The sequence below is a fragment of the Pseudophryne corroboree genome, chromosome 12 (genome assembly GCF_028390025.1).
Source record: "Pseudophryne corroboree isolate aPseCor3 chromosome 12, aPseCor3.hap2, whole genome shotgun sequence".
In the NCBI taxonomy this organism is placed as follows: Eukaryota; Metazoa; Chordata; class Amphibia; order Anura; family Myobatrachidae; genus Pseudophryne; species Pseudophryne corroboree.
Genome location: NC_086455.1, coordinates 37,700,685 through 37,715,821, shown reverse-complemented (window position 1 = coordinate 37,715,821; position 15,137 = coordinate 37,700,685). Strand labels below are relative to the sequence as shown.

The 15,137-nt window shown below is 48.0% G+C and overlaps 1 protein-coding gene across 1 annotated transcript in view; it reads left to right on the top strand.

Annotated features, from left to right (window-relative positions):
• NUSAP1 (nucleolar and spindle associated protein 1) overlaps positions 1-15,137 on the top strand; it is a 61,831-nt gene that overhangs the window by 5,308 nt on the left and 41,386 nt on the right. Inside the window, exons 2-3 of the mRNA XM_063947347.1 lie at positions 13,077-13,145; positions 14,291-14,479. Of these exons, the coding sequence (XP_063803417.1) occupies positions 13,077-13,145; positions 14,291-14,479 (258 nt within the window). The remainder of the gene's footprint in view (positions 1-13,076; positions 13,146-14,290; positions 14,480-15,137) is intronic.

Genomic DNA, 15,137 nt, shown 5'->3' with positions numbered 1-15,137 from the left:
CCGCCGTCCCCCTTACAGAGCCAGAAGCAAGAAGAGGTCCGGAAAATCGGCGGCAGAAGACATCAGTCTTCACCAAGGTAGCGCACAGCACTGCAGCTGTGCGCCATTGCTCCTCACACACACTTCACACTCCGGTCACTGAGGGTGCAGGGCGCTGGGGGGGGGCGCCCTGAGAAGCAATTATAACACCTTGGCTGGCAAAAATACCACAATATATAGCCCCAGAGGCTATATATGTGGAAAATACCCCTGCCAGAATCCAGAAAAAAGCGGGAGAATAGGCCGCGGAAAAGGGGCGGAGCTATCTCCCTCAGACACACTGGCGCCATTTTCTCTTCACAGTGCAGCTGGAAGAAAGCTCCCCAGGCTCTCCCCTGTAGTTTTCAGGCTCAAAGGGTTAAAAAGAGAGGGGGGGCACTAAATTTAGGCGCAATATTGTATATACAAGCAGCTATGGGGGAAAATTCACTCAGTTAGTGTTAATCCCCACATTATATAGCGCTCTGGTGTGTGCTGGCATACTCTCTCTCTGTCTCCCCAAAGGGCTTTGTGGGGTCCTGTCCTCAGTCAGAGCATTCCCTGTGTGTGTGCGGTGTGTCGGTACGGCTGTGTTGACATGTTTGAGGAGGTGGCTTATATAGTGACGGAGCAGATGCCGATAAATGTGATGTCGCCCCCTGTGGGGCCGACACCAGAGTGGATGGTTAGGTGGAAGGTATTAACCGACAGTGTCAACTCCTTACATAAAAGGGTGGATGACGTAACAGCTGTGGGACAGCCGGCTTCTCAGCCCGCGCCTGCCCAGGCGTCTCAAAGGCCATCAGGGGCTCAAAAACGCCCGCTCATTCAGATGGCAGACACAGATGTCGACACGGAGTCTGACTCCAGTGTCGACAAGGTTGAGACATATACACAATCCACTAGGAACATCCGTGACTTGATCCCGGCAATAAAAAATGTGTTACACATTTCTGACATTAACCTCTAAAAATTGGTTTTTATGTTTGGGGAGAAAAAGCAGGCAGTGTTTTGTTCCCCCATCAGATGAATGAATGAAGTGTGTGAAAAGCGTGGGTTCCCCCTGATAAGAAACTGGTAATTTCTAAAAAGTTACTGATGGCGTACCTTTTCCCGCCAGAGGATAAGTTACGCTGGGAGATATCGCCTAGGGTGGATAAGGCGCTCACACGGTTGTCAAAATAGGTGGCACTGCCGTTTTAGGAACGGCCACTTTGAAGGTACCTGTTGATAAAAAGCAGGAGGCTATCCTGAAGTCTGTATTTACACACTCAGGTACTAGACTGAAACCTGCAGAGCGTGCTGCTGCAGCGTGGTCGGTGACCCTGTCAAACATACTAGTTTGCTAACATGAGAACATATTAAAGATGTCGTCTTATATATGATGGATGCACAGAGGGATATTTTGCCGGCTGGCATCCAAAATGAATGTAATGTCCATTCTATCAGGAGGGTATTAGAGACCTGTCACTGGACAGGTGATGCTGACTTTAAAAGGCGCAAAGAGATTCTGCCTTATAAGGGTGAGGAATTATTTGGGGATGGTCTCTGGGACCTCGTATCCGCAGCAACAGCTGGGAAGAAATATTTTTACCTTGGTTGCCTCACAGACTAAGAAAGCACTGTATTATCAGGTACAGTCCTTTCGGCTTCAGAAAAGCAAGCGGGTCAAAGGCGCTTCCTTTCTGTACAGAGACGAGGGAAGAGGGAAAAAGCTGCACCAGTCAGCCTGTTCCCAGAATCATAATTCTTCTCTCGCTTCCTCTGAGTCCACAGCATGACGCGGGGGCTCCACAGGTGTAGCCAGGTACGGTGGGGGGCCGTCTCAAAAATTTTCAGCGATCAGTGGGCTCGCTCACAGGTGGATCCCTGTTTCATTCAAGTAGTATTTCAGGGGTACAAGCTGGAATTCGAGATGTCTTCCCCCCGCCGTTTCCTCAAATATGCCTTGCCGACAACTCCCTCAGGCAGGGAGGCTGTGCTAGAGGCAATTAATAAGCTGTATTCCCAGCAGGTAATACTTAAGGTGCCCCTACTTCAACAAGGACGGGGTTACTATTCCACACGGTTTGGGGTACCGAAACCGCATGGTTCGGTGTGACCCTTTTTTATATTTAAAATCCTTGAACACATACATGAAAAAATTCAAGTTCAAGATGGAATCGCTCAGGGCGGTTATTGCAAGCCTGGATGAGGGGGATTACATGGTATCCCGGGACATCAAGGATGCTTACCTGCATGTCCCCATTTAATATCCTCGCCAGGAGTACCTCAGATTTGTGGTACAGGATTACCATTACCAAGTCCAGACTCTGCCGTTGGGACTGTACATGGCACCGAGGGTGTTACCAAGGTAATGGCCGGAATGATGATACTCCTTCGAAAAAGGGGAGTTTTTAATTATCCCGTACTTGGACAATCTCCTTATAAGGGCGAGGTCCAAGGAGCAGTTGCTAGTCGGGGTAGCACTATTTTGGAAAGTGCTACAAAAGCACGGCTGGATTCTAAACAGTCCAAAGTCACAGCTAGTTCCTACGACACGTCTACTGTTCCTGGGGATGGTTCTGGACACAGACCAGAAATAAGTGTTTCTCCTGGAGGAGAAAGCCAAGGAGCTGTCATCTCTAGTCAGAGACCTCCTGAAGCCAAAACAGTTATCGGTGCATCCTTGCACGCGAGTCCTGGGAAAAATGATAGCTTCCTACGAAGCAATCCCATTCGGCAGGTTCCATGCAAGAACTTTTCAGGGGGACCTGTTAGACAAGTGGTCCGGATCACATCTTCAGATGCATCGGCTGATAACCCTGTCTCCAAGGACCAGGGTATCTCTACTGTAGTGGCTGCAGAGTGCCCATCTTCAAGAGGGCCGCTGGTTCGACATACAGGACTAGGTCCTAGTGACCATGGATGCCAGCCTTTGAGGCTGGGGGGCAGTCACACAGGGAAGAAACTTCCAGGGACTTTGGTCAAGTCAGGTGACTTTCCTACATAAATATTCTGGACCTGAGGGCCATTTACAATGCCCTGAGTCAGGCAAGGCCTCTGCTTCAAAACCAGCCGGTCCTGATCCAATCAGACAACATCACGGCAGTCGCCCATGTAAACCAACAGGGCGGCACAAGAAGCAGGATGGCGATGGCAGAAGCCACAAGGATTCTCCAATGGGCGGAAAATTATGTGTTAACACTGTCAGCAGTGTTCATTCCCGGAGTGGACAACTGGGAAGCAGATCTTCTCAGCAGACACGACTTCCACCCGAGAGAGTGGGGACTTCATCCAGGAGTCTTCCAAAGGATTGTACACCATTGGGAAAGGCCACAGGTGGACATGAAGGCGTCCCGCCTCATCAAAAAGCTATAAAAGATATTGCGCCAGGTCAAGGGACCTTCAGGCGATAGCTGTGGACGCTCTGGTAACACTGTGGGTGTACCAGTCGGTTTATGTGTTCCCCCTCTGCCTCTCATACCAAAGGTACTGAGAATAATAAGAAGGCGAGGAGTAAGAACGATACTCGTGGTTCCGGATTGGCCAAGAAGAGCCTGGTACCCAGAACTTCAAGAAATTATATCAGAGGACCCATGGCCTCTGCCGCTCAGACAGGACCTGCTGCAGCAGGGGCCCTGTCTGTTCCAAGACTTACCGCGGCTACGTTTTGATGGCATGGCGGTTGAACGCCGGATCCTAAAGGAAAAGGGCATTCCGGCGGAAGTCATTCCTACGCTGATTCAAGCCAGGAAAGATGTAACTGCAAAACATTATCACCGCATATGGCGGAAATATGTTGCTTGGTGTGAGGCCAAAAAAGGCCCCAACAGAGGAATTTCAACTAGGTCGATTTCTGCATTTCCTACAAGCAGGAGTGTCTATGGGCCTAAAATTAGGCTCCATTAAGATACAGATCTCTGCTCTGTCGATTTTCTTCCAGAAAGAATTAGCTTCAGTACCTGAAGTTCAGACATTGTAAAAGGAGGGCTGCATATTCAGTCCCCGGTTGTGCCTCCAGTGGCACCTTGGGATCTCAACGTGGTGTTGAGTTTCTTAAAATCACATTAATTTGAACCACTAAAAACCGTGGATCTAAAATAGCTCAGGCGGATAGTGGTCATGTTATTGGCCTTGGCTTCGGCCAGGCGTGTATCAGAATTGGCGGCTTTGTCATATAAAAGTCCTTATCTGATTTTCCATATGGATAGGGCAGAATTGAGGACTCGTCCCCAGTTTCTCCCTAAGGTGGTATCAGCTTTTCACTTGAACCAACCTATTGTGGTGCCTGCGGCTACTAGGGACTTGGAGGATTCCAAGTTACTGGACGTAGTCAGGGCCTTGAAAAAATTATGTTTCCAGGACGGCTAGAGTCAGGAAAATTGACTCGCTATTTATCCTGTATGCACCCAACAGGCTGGGTGCTCCTGCTTCTAAGCAGACTATCGCTCGCTGGATCTGTGACACGATTCAGCAGGCGCATTCTGCGGCTGGACTGCCGCATCCTAAATCAGTGAAAGCCCATTCCACAGGGAAGGTGGGCTCATCTTGGGCGGCTGCCCGAGGGTTCTCGGCTTTACAACTTTGCCGAGCTGTTACTGGGTCAGGGGCAAACACGTTTGCAAAATTCTACAAATTTGATACCCTGGCTGAGGAGGACCTTGAGTTCTCTCATTCGGTGCTGCAGAGTCATCCGCACTCTCCCGCCCGTTTGGGAGCTTTGGTATAATCCCCATGGTCCTTTCGGAGTTCCCAGCATCCACTAGGACGTTAGAGAAAATAAGATTTTACTCACCGGTAAATCTATTTCTCGTAGTCCGTAGTGGATGCTGGGCACCCATCCCAAGTGCGGATTGTCTGCAATACTTGTATATAGTTATTGCCTAACTAAAGGGTTATTGTTGAGCCATCTGTTGAGAGGCTCAGTTGTTTTCATACTGTCAAACTGGATATAGTATCACGAGTTGTACGGTGTGATTGGTGTGGCTGGTATGAGTCTTACCCGGGATTCAAAATCCTTCCTTATTATGTCAGCTCGTCCGGGCACAGTGTCCTAACTGAGGCTTGGAGGAGGGTCATAGTGGGAGGAGCCAGTGCACACCAGGTAGTCATAAATCTTTCTAGAGTGCCCAGCCTCCTTCGGAGCCCGCTATTCCCCATGGTCCTTTCGGAGTTCCCAGCATCCACTACGGACTACGAGAAATAGATTTACCGGTGAGTAAAATCTTATTTTCTTTTATTCTATATAAAAAGTTGGCCAGTACAAGAGCAGTTTAGATGAACCCCTATGTCTGTCTTTTATGGAGCTTAGTCCAGTCCATCTTTTACACTGTACTGTCACTGTGTACTTGTTTATAGGGTGGAGGGGCACATCAACTATAGTACAGAGCTGACATGCGGAGTAGGACTGTTGCTGTCCCACCCAAGTCCTAGTTCCCAGCAGGCACTCTGTCCCCAGGGGGAAATGGGCATATGAGTTATTTCTGCTAATCCAGCCAGCCCCCTTGGCTGAACAATGAATACTGACTGCACTCTGACCAAAATAGTCATGTGACCCTCCCATGTCTCTCACGTTCCCTGAGGTCCTTCAGGGAATGGGTGCTGTAGAGCTCGCCACTGTTCTTCTGCAAAGAAACAACTGGAAAGATCGCCACACCCATTATCCTCCACTGAGGCAAGTTCAAACAGTGTGCCCCATAATTATATGTACTTCATGCGAGTGCCACGCACACACTCTGATGCTGAGCTACTGTTTAGATTTATGCCAGCTAGTATAATATTCCCTATGGCTTAAGCAGAGATCTCATAGTATGTTAAAGTTACTTAAACTATGTGGCTTACAGGAGTAAAATATTCACCCCTGGTTTGATTGGAGACACCCTCCCTCTCTCAGGGGATTAAAGTAACTTGTTCCTGCTCGGCTCTGGTTTGAGCAATGTGCCGCCTTTAATTACAGCCCGTTGCCCAGTCACCACAGGGTTGCTGTTCCCTGTAGTGCAGCTCCATAGCCATGCGTCCAGCTCCGCCTGACCAGTGCTCTGCAGCCAGTTCTCTGGCTCCGCACTCTGTAGCTCTGTGTTTGGCGCCAAAGTGCCTCCTTTTATGACTTCTTTGCTTGTTCCTCCTCACAGCAGCTCCCACAGTGGGTTAACACCTCATCAGAACAGTGCAGGCTCCAAATACATAGCGGTGGCCATCTTGGGATGCCCTGTATGGGCGCTGCCATTTGTATTGTTGCTGTCCCCTGGTGAAATCACACCAGGAGGAGCGGAGGACTACATGAGTAGCAAATATCTTGACTTGCGCACAAGGGTTTATAGACTCCTAAAAGTTGAACATTTTTAGCACTTGTTGATGATGTACAATCTTTCTCTGACGTCCTAGTGGATGCTGGGAACTCCGTAAGGACCATGGGGAATAGCGGCTCCGCAGGAGACTGGGCACAACTAAAGAAAGCTTTAGGACTACCTGGTGTGCACTGGCTCCTCCCACTATGACCCTCCTCCAGACCTCGGTTAGAATCTTGTGCCCGGCCGAGCTGGATGCACACTAGGGGCTCTCCTGAGCTCCTAGAAAGAAAAAAAAATAGGGTATTATGTTTGGGGAGAAAAAACTACCAGTGGTTTTTCCCCTATCTGAAGAATTAAATGAAGTGTGTGAAGAAGCGTGGGCTTTCCCCGATAAAAAATTGGTAATTTCTAAAAAGTTACTAATGGCGTACCCTTTCCCGCCAGAGGATAGGTCATGTTGGGAGACACCCCCTAGGGTGGATAAAGCGCTCACACGCTTGTCAAAGAAGGTGGCACTACCGTCTCCGGATACGGCCGCCCTAAAGGAGCCTGCTGATAGAAAGCAGGAGGCGATCCTAAAGTCTTTATATACACATTCAGGCATTATACTGAGACCAGCTATTGCTTCAGCATGGATGTGCAGTGCTGCAGCTGCGTGGTCAGACTCCCTGTCGGAAAATATTGACACCCTAAACAGGGACACTATATTGCTAACCATAGAGCATATTAAAGACTCAGTCTTATACATGAGAGATGCACAGAGGGAGATCTGCCGGCTGGCATCTAAAATAAGTGCTATGTCCATTTCTGCCAGGAGAGGCTTATGGACTCGGCAGTGGACAGGGGATGCAGATTCTAAAAGGCACATGGAAGTTTTGCCTTATAAGGGTGAGGAGTTATTCGGGGATGGTCTCTCAGACCTAGTTTCCACAGCAACAGCTGGGAAGTCAGCATTTTTGCCCCATGTTCCCTCACAGCCTAAGAAAGCGCCGTATTATCGGGTACAGTCCTTTCGACCCCAGAAAAGCAGGCGGGGAAAAGGCGGGTCCTTTCTTCCCAGAGGCAGAGGTAGGGGAAAAAAGCTGCAACAAACAGCCGGTTCCCAGGAACAAAAGTCCTCCCCTGCTTCCTCCAAGTCCGCCGCATGACGGTGGGGGGCCTCCTCAAAAATTTCAGCGATCAGTGGGCTCGCTCACAGGTGGATCCCTGGATCCTTCAAGTAGTATCTCAGGGGTACAAGCTGGAATTCGAGACGTCTCCCCCCCCCCCCCCCCCCCCCCCCCCCCGCCGTTTCCTCAAATCTGCCTTGCCGACAACTCCCTCAGGCAGGGAGGCTGTGCTAGAGGCACTTCACAAGCTGTATTCCCAGCAGGTGATAGTCAAGGTGCCCCTACTTCAACAAGGACGGGGTTACTATTCCACAATGTTTGTGGTACCGTAACCGGACGGTTCGGTGAGACCCATTTTAAATTTGAAATCCTTGAACACATACATAAAAAAAATTCAAGTTCAAGATGGAATCACTCAGGGCGGTTATTGCAAGCCTGGACGAGGGGGATTACATGGTATCCCTGGACATCAAGGATGCTTACCTGCATGTCCCCATTTACCATCCTCACCAGGAGTACCTCAGATTTGTGGTACAGGATTGCCATTACCAATTCCAGACGCTGCCGTTTGGGCTGTCCACGGCACCGAGGGTGTTTACCAAGGTAATGGCAGAAATGATGATACTCCTTCGAAAAAAGGGAGTTTTAATTATCCCGTACTTGGACGATCTCCTGATAAAGACGAGGTCCAAGGAGCAGTTGTTGGTCGGAGTAGCACTATCTCGGGAAGTGCTACAACAACACGGATGGATTCTAAACATTCCAAAGTCACAGCTGGTTCCTACGACACGTCTACTGTTCCTGGGGATGGTTCTGGACACAGACCAGAAAAAAGTGTTTCTCCCGCAGGAGAAAGCCAAGGAGCTGTCATCTCTAGTCAGAGGCCTCCTGAAACCAAAACAGGTATCTGTGCATCACTGCACACGAGTCCTGGGAAAAATGGTAGCTTCCTACGAAGCAATTCCATTCGGCAGGTTCTATGCAAGAACTTTTCAGTGGGACCTCTTGGGCAAGTGGTCCGGATCGCATCTTCAGATGCATCGGCTGATAACCCTGTCTCCAAGGACCAGGGTATCTCTGCTGTGGTGGCTGCAGAGTGCTCATCTTCAAGAGGGCCGCAGATTCGGCATACAGGACTGGGTCCTGGTGACCACGGAGGCCAGCCTTCGAGGCTGGGGGGCAGTCACACAGGGAAGAAATTTCCAAGGACTTTGGTCAAGTCAGGAGACTTCCCTACACATAAATATTCTGGAACTGAGGGCCATTTACAATGCCCTAAGTCAGGCAAGGCCCCTGCTTCAAAACCAGCCGGTATTGATCCAATCAGACAACATCACGGCAGTCGCCCATGTAAACCGACAGGGCGGCACAAGAAGCAGGATGGCGATGGCAGAAGCCACAAGGATTCTCCGATGGGCGGAAAATCACGTGTTGGCACTGTCAGCAGTGTTCATTCCGGGAGTGGACAACTGGGAAGCAGACTTCCTCAGCAGACACGACCTACACCCGGGAGAGTGGGGACTTCATCCAGAAGTCTTCCAACTGATTGTAAACCGTTGGGAAAGGCCACAGGTGGACATGATGGCGTCCCGCCTAAACAAAAAGCTAGAGAGATATTGCGCCAGGTCAAGGGACCCTCAGGCAATAGCTGTGGACGCTCTAGTGACACCGTGGGTGTACCAGTCGGTTTATGTGTTCCCTCCTCTGCCTCTCATACCAAAGGTACTGAGAATAATAAGAAGACGAGGAGTAAGAACGATACTTGTGCTTCCGGATTGGCCAAGAAGGGCTTGGTACCCAGAACTTCAAGAAATGATATCAGAGGACCCATGGCCTCTGCCGCTCAGACAGGATCTGCTTCAGCAGGGGCCCTGTCTGTTCCAAGACTTACCGTGGCTGCGTTTGACGGCATGGCGGTTGAACACCGGATCCTAAAAGAAAAGGGCATTCCGGAGGAAGTCATTCCTACGCTGATTAAAGCTAGGAAAGAAGTAACCGCAAACCATTATCACCGTATTTGGCGGAAATATGTTGCGTGGTGTGAGGCCAGGAAGGCCCCAACAGAAGAATTTCAGCTGGGTCGATTTCTGCACTTCCTACAGTCAGGAGTGACTATGGGCCTAAAATTGGGTTCCATTAAGGTCCAGATTTCGGCTCTGTCGATTTTCTTCCAGAAAGCACTGGCTTTACTGCCTGAAGTTCAGATATTTGTAAAGGGAGTGCTGCATATTCAGCCCCCTTTTGTGCCTCCAGTGGCACCTTGGGATCTCAACGTGGTGTTGAGTTTCCTAAAATCACATTGGTTTGAGCCACTTAAAACCGTGGATCTAAAATATCTCGCGTGGAAAGTGGTCATGCTATTGGCCTTGGCTTCGGCCAGGCCTGTGTCAGAATTGGCGGCTTTGTCGTGTAAAAGCCCTTATCTGATTTTCCGTATGGATAGGGCAGAATTGAGCTTTTCACTTGAACCAACCTATTGTAGTGCCTGCGGCTACTAGGGACTTGGAGGATTCCAAGTTGCTGGACGTAGTCAGGGCCTTGAAAATTTATATTTCCAGGATGGCTGGAGTCAGGAAAACTGACTCGCTTTTTATCCTGTATGCACCCAACAAGCTGGGTGCTCCTGCTTCTAAGTAGACTATTGCTCGCTGGATTTGTAGCACAATTCAGCTGGCGCATTCTGCGGCTGGACTGCCACATCCTAAATCTGTAAAGGCCCACTCCACAAGGAAGGTGGGCTCTTCTTGGGCGGCTGCCCGAGGGGTCTCGGCTTTACAACTTTGCCGAGCTGCTACTTGGTCAGGGTCAAATACGTTTGCAAAATTCTACAAATTTGACACCTTGGCTGAGGAGGACCTTGAGTTCTCTCATTCGGTGTTGCAGAGTCATCTGCACTCTCCCGCCCGTTTGGGAGCTTTGGTATAATCCCCATGGTCCTTACGGAGTTCTCAGCATCCACTAGGACGTCAGAGAAAATAAGATTTTACTCACCGGTAAATCTATTTCTCGTAGTCCGTAGTGGATGCTGGGCGCCCATCCCAACTGCGGATTGTCTGCAATACTTGTATATAGTTATTGCCTAACTAAAGGGTTATTGTTATGAGCCATCTGTTGAGAGGCTCAGTTATAGTTCATACTGTTAACTGGGTATAGTATCACGAGTTATACGGTGTAATTGGTGTGGCTGGTATGAGTCTTACACGGGATTCAAAATCATTCCTTATTGTGTCAGCTCTTCCGGGCACAGTATCCTAACTGAGGCTTGGAGGAGGGTCATAGTGGGAGGAGCCAGTGCACACCAGGTAGTCTAAAAGCTTTCTTTTAGTTGTGCCCAGTCTCCTGCGGAGCCGCTATTCACCATGGTCCTTACGGAGTTCCCAGCATCCACTACGGACTACGAGAAATAGATTTACCGGTGAGTAAAATCTTATTTTTGGCACCCTGTTAATAACCATAACATTTCTGTTTCTGGTGATTTAGAGATATTAGGGGCAATTCATAAAGATTCTCTTGCCAGGACAAAACATCCGATGAGAGGAAGTTTAGTGATTGCTATCAATATGCTTCATGGATTTTCCTATTGAGTACGTGCGACCTTCAGGCTGCTCATGTTCCTAAAAGGAAGGAGTGAAGGAGTGCTGGCGAGCAGCTTTGAAAAGCTGCTTATTAGAGCCTGTTAAATAGCCCCATATTGCTGTTCACATAGAACACTATGGGGGAAGTAGTTCTTTATTGAAAGCTGTTCTAATTTAGCACCCGGGATATATTTTCATCTGCAGGATGCAAGATCTATTGCTTAAATAAATAATAATTAATAAATACTCTTTGGGAAGGCTCACTGTTGATTTTAGTGACCTGTACACTGGTTTCAATATTTTTTTTTTTTTTTTTTTTTTTTTTTTTATACCCAAAGGTCAAACTGGTAACATACATAAATTGAGAGGTTCAACAAATAAATAAAGCATGCAGGTAGTATCAAGTGAGAAACTGCCTTTTTCTTTTTCGTCCACTAGGGGGCGCATGAATCATTACACTGGGTGTAGGCTGGATAGGGAGTGAGGCAGGCACCAGAGAGTTACTTTGTTCTTCCCAGCACGCCTAAGCCTCCCTGTCCCTTATATCCCGTCCCAAACCCAAGGGCCACCATTTTTGTCTTTGGTGCAGGGCAGGAGCCGGCATCTTTTTGTCATTTTAATTACACATTTTATGGAACACTTATACACTGAATTGTGTTAAGTGGTTTGACCCCCTAATATGGACGGGCTCGTTGCATGCTGGGAGACCGGAAAAGCTTTGACCGATTGGTGCAAATACGCTGTCGCTTCATCATATCCCATTGTTATCCAGTTGATCCTGTGGACTTAGGAGAAATACCGTTATACATTATCGTAAGAACTTACCGTTGATATTTGTGCCGCCCACGGCACCATGGGATTTACACGTGGTTTTGTCCTTCTACAGTCCTCTTGGTTTGAACCTCTGATGTTGGTGGAGGACTAATATATCTCACGTGGAAGGCTATTATGCTCTTAGCCTTGGCTTCCACTAGGTGCGTTTCAGAACTCGGCGGTTTGTCCTGTCAAAGCCCCTACCTGGTCTTTTGAGGACAGAGCGGAACTCCGGACTCTACAACAGTTCCTTCCTAATGTGGTATCTGCATTCCACTTGGATCACTCTTGTGGCTCCAGCGGCTTCAACCTCTTCCTCGATTCCTGAGTCATTGGATGTGGTACGAGCCCCGAGGACTTCTATCAAGAGAACTGCCACTGTCAGGAAATCGGAATACCTTTTTGTGCTGTATGATGCTCTCAAAAAAGGGTCGTCCTTCTTCAAAGCATTCCATTGCCTGTTGAATTAGGCTTACTGTTCACCAGGCCTACGCTTCGGCAGCCTTGTCTTCCTCGGTCTATCAAGTCCCACTTCACCAGGTCTGTGGGTTCTTCCTGGGCGGCACCCTGAGGGTGTATCTGCCCTACAACTGTGTTGGGCTGCTTCCTGGTCAGGGACAAACACATTTGTCAAGTTTTACAGGATTGATAACCTGGCTGCAGAGCACGTCCAATTTGGACGTACGGTGTTACAGGCGTCTCGGCACGTTCCCACCCGTTTTGGGAGCTTTGGAACGTCCCCATTGTAATAAGTGTCCCCAGTATCCCTTATGGATGATGGAGGAAAAAAGGATTTTAATTACCTACCGGTAAATCCTTTTCTCGTAGTCCATAAGGGATACTGGGCGCCCGCCTCTGTGCTGCAACTTTCCTGCAAGATATCATTCTTCTGTGAAGTTGTTTACAACCGCTGTTGGTGTTTGTTTTGCTAGCTGTTGGTTGTTTTGATGTGTGCTCGTTCGTTACCTCACCACTCGTTGTTTATCTTGTATCCTCCTCTCGAATATGTCCATCTCCTTCGGGCACGGTTTTCCTAGACTGAGCTGTGAGGGAGGGCATAGAGGGGAGGAGCCAGCACACCCTGTGGAAGAAATCTGAAGTGCACCGGCTCCTTTCGACCTCTTCAATACCCATCGTAATAAGTGTCCCCAGTATCACTTATGGACAATGAGAAAAGGATTTACCGGTAGGTAATTAAAATCCACTTTTTGCTTGCTGTCTTTAGGAGAAACTTTGGCTACCAAATTTGATATAACATTTTACTTTTTTTTCTTTTCTTTTTTTTATAGGCAGATCGACTGCTCAAGGCTTTGAAAAAACATTTCCATCCAGGTTCCGATGCAGACCTGACCAGCGATGTAAGTAGCCTAATATGATTTTTTTTTTTTATTTTTTTTTTTTTTGGGACAATATTTCCCCCCCTATTTTATAAAACCTTTGTTTCACTATGGGGATGTCGTGATCCATCACGTTGTCTTTTTCCCAAAAATTTTATTTTATGTTGTATCAGTGTATAGTCTGTATGGAACATGACATTTGTATAACTATGAACGGAGTCTGGGGACACTTGAATTGTTAAAAGAAAGCCAGCAGGGGGGCCTGTCCCCTGGCCGTCCACAGAGGTATCAAATTCTTTTAAAGGGAGCGATAGGAATTGCTTAAGAAGGCATCTGCTCACAGAAGCTCTAACTGGCCAAGTCAGGAAACCCTTGGGATGGGTACACAAAGGACGTTCAGATACCTAAGCACAAACCATTATGGTTTTGAAAGAGTTTAAAATCCCCAAGAGCGGGGGACGAGCAGCAGGCCTAGAGGTAAATTTGCTTGTTTAGCTGAAGCCAGTGTGCATTACCTAAAGAGTATGGCGTAACGGGTTCTGTATCGACCACTTCTAACGTGACTTCATTGCGACAAGAGCTCTCAACTTGCGTAATGAGGTCTCCGGGTTTGTTTTGTCCTTTTATTATTGCGGCTTCTGTAAATGCATTTAAAAACGAAACTGGACAAGTTTCTAACTGAAAAAGTATCCAAGGCCCTAGCATTTAAGATATTGCCAATAACTATCTGGGAGTGGTAAGAATCATAGTTAATTGGTACTAAACCATTACTTCAGCAGGCGCATTATAAGGTGCGCAATTTAACTCAGAATGCAGGTTGAACTCTATGTGCATTTTGCCTCTATTCAACCTCATTCAACCACTATCTTGGCCTTTAATTGGATTAAGTGAGCCAGGGCAGTCGGACTTAATCCCCTGCTGTAATTACTTAATCCCCTGATGTATTGTTCTCTTTGTATTGTATTACATCTGAGAATAATAGATGAATGTCTTATGCTAAAAAAACCACGGTGTGCCTAGGTGCAGCAGAGAAGCCAAGATGAGCCTGGCTCCATCTGTATGTTACTGTTCATTTTGTATCTACAGTGTTAGTGACAATGCTGCTGTGAGGAGCACATAAGTACTAGTGTGTCATTGGTTTACGTTCTGTGCATTTTCTCACACAGGACTCTGATGGCAACTCTACTCTCACTGATAAATTACAGAGCAGCCTGGAGATGGAAGAACAGATCTCTGTGTGTCACGTTATTCACCGAAGGGGTAGGGGTGGAAAAAAACTACAACAGGAGTCTAGTTCTAAGGAGAAGTCCAATTCTAGCAATGAAGTTCAGGTGTCTGAAAAGGAGTCTACGCAGGTATTGAATGGTTTTAGTGCATTGAATTATATTATTTAAATGGGTTCGGTATGAATGACCGGCAGATGGGATGCTGGTGGTCCAAATATAGACGTCTGCATCCGGAGGAATGAAATCCAGGCAGGGGCGATTTAACTAATCTAACCCCTGTCCCCTAACCTCCCTTCCTGCAGCCTAACTCTAACCTCCCCCCTGGTGATGGCTAGCCCTAACCTCCCCCCAACCCTAACCTCCCCCCTGGTGGTGGCTGACCCTAACCTCCCCCCAACCCTAACCTCCCCCCTGGTGGTGGCTGACCCTAACCTCCCCCCTGGTGGTGGCTGACCGTAACCTCCCCCCAATAAATGGGTTTGTTGCACGGTTCAGACTTGCCTGTCTGGAGAGACAAATGCAGATTTAACCTAAAGTAAACCTCTATTGTGGGGTTGTTGTTGTTGTTGTGAGAACTACGCCTAGCGTGGAGTCGCACATATCTGGATTCTCCGACTTGCGAGAATGGTGCGACCACGAGACATATCTGCAGTTTGTTAGCCAATTTTTAGCAAACTAGATCATGGAATAATTGAGCAGATCACAGGTCGTGAACTGACATGGGTTTGTCAACAGGGCTTTTAAAACCTAATCGGCTCAATTAGGAAACCAACCTTACACCCCTTCA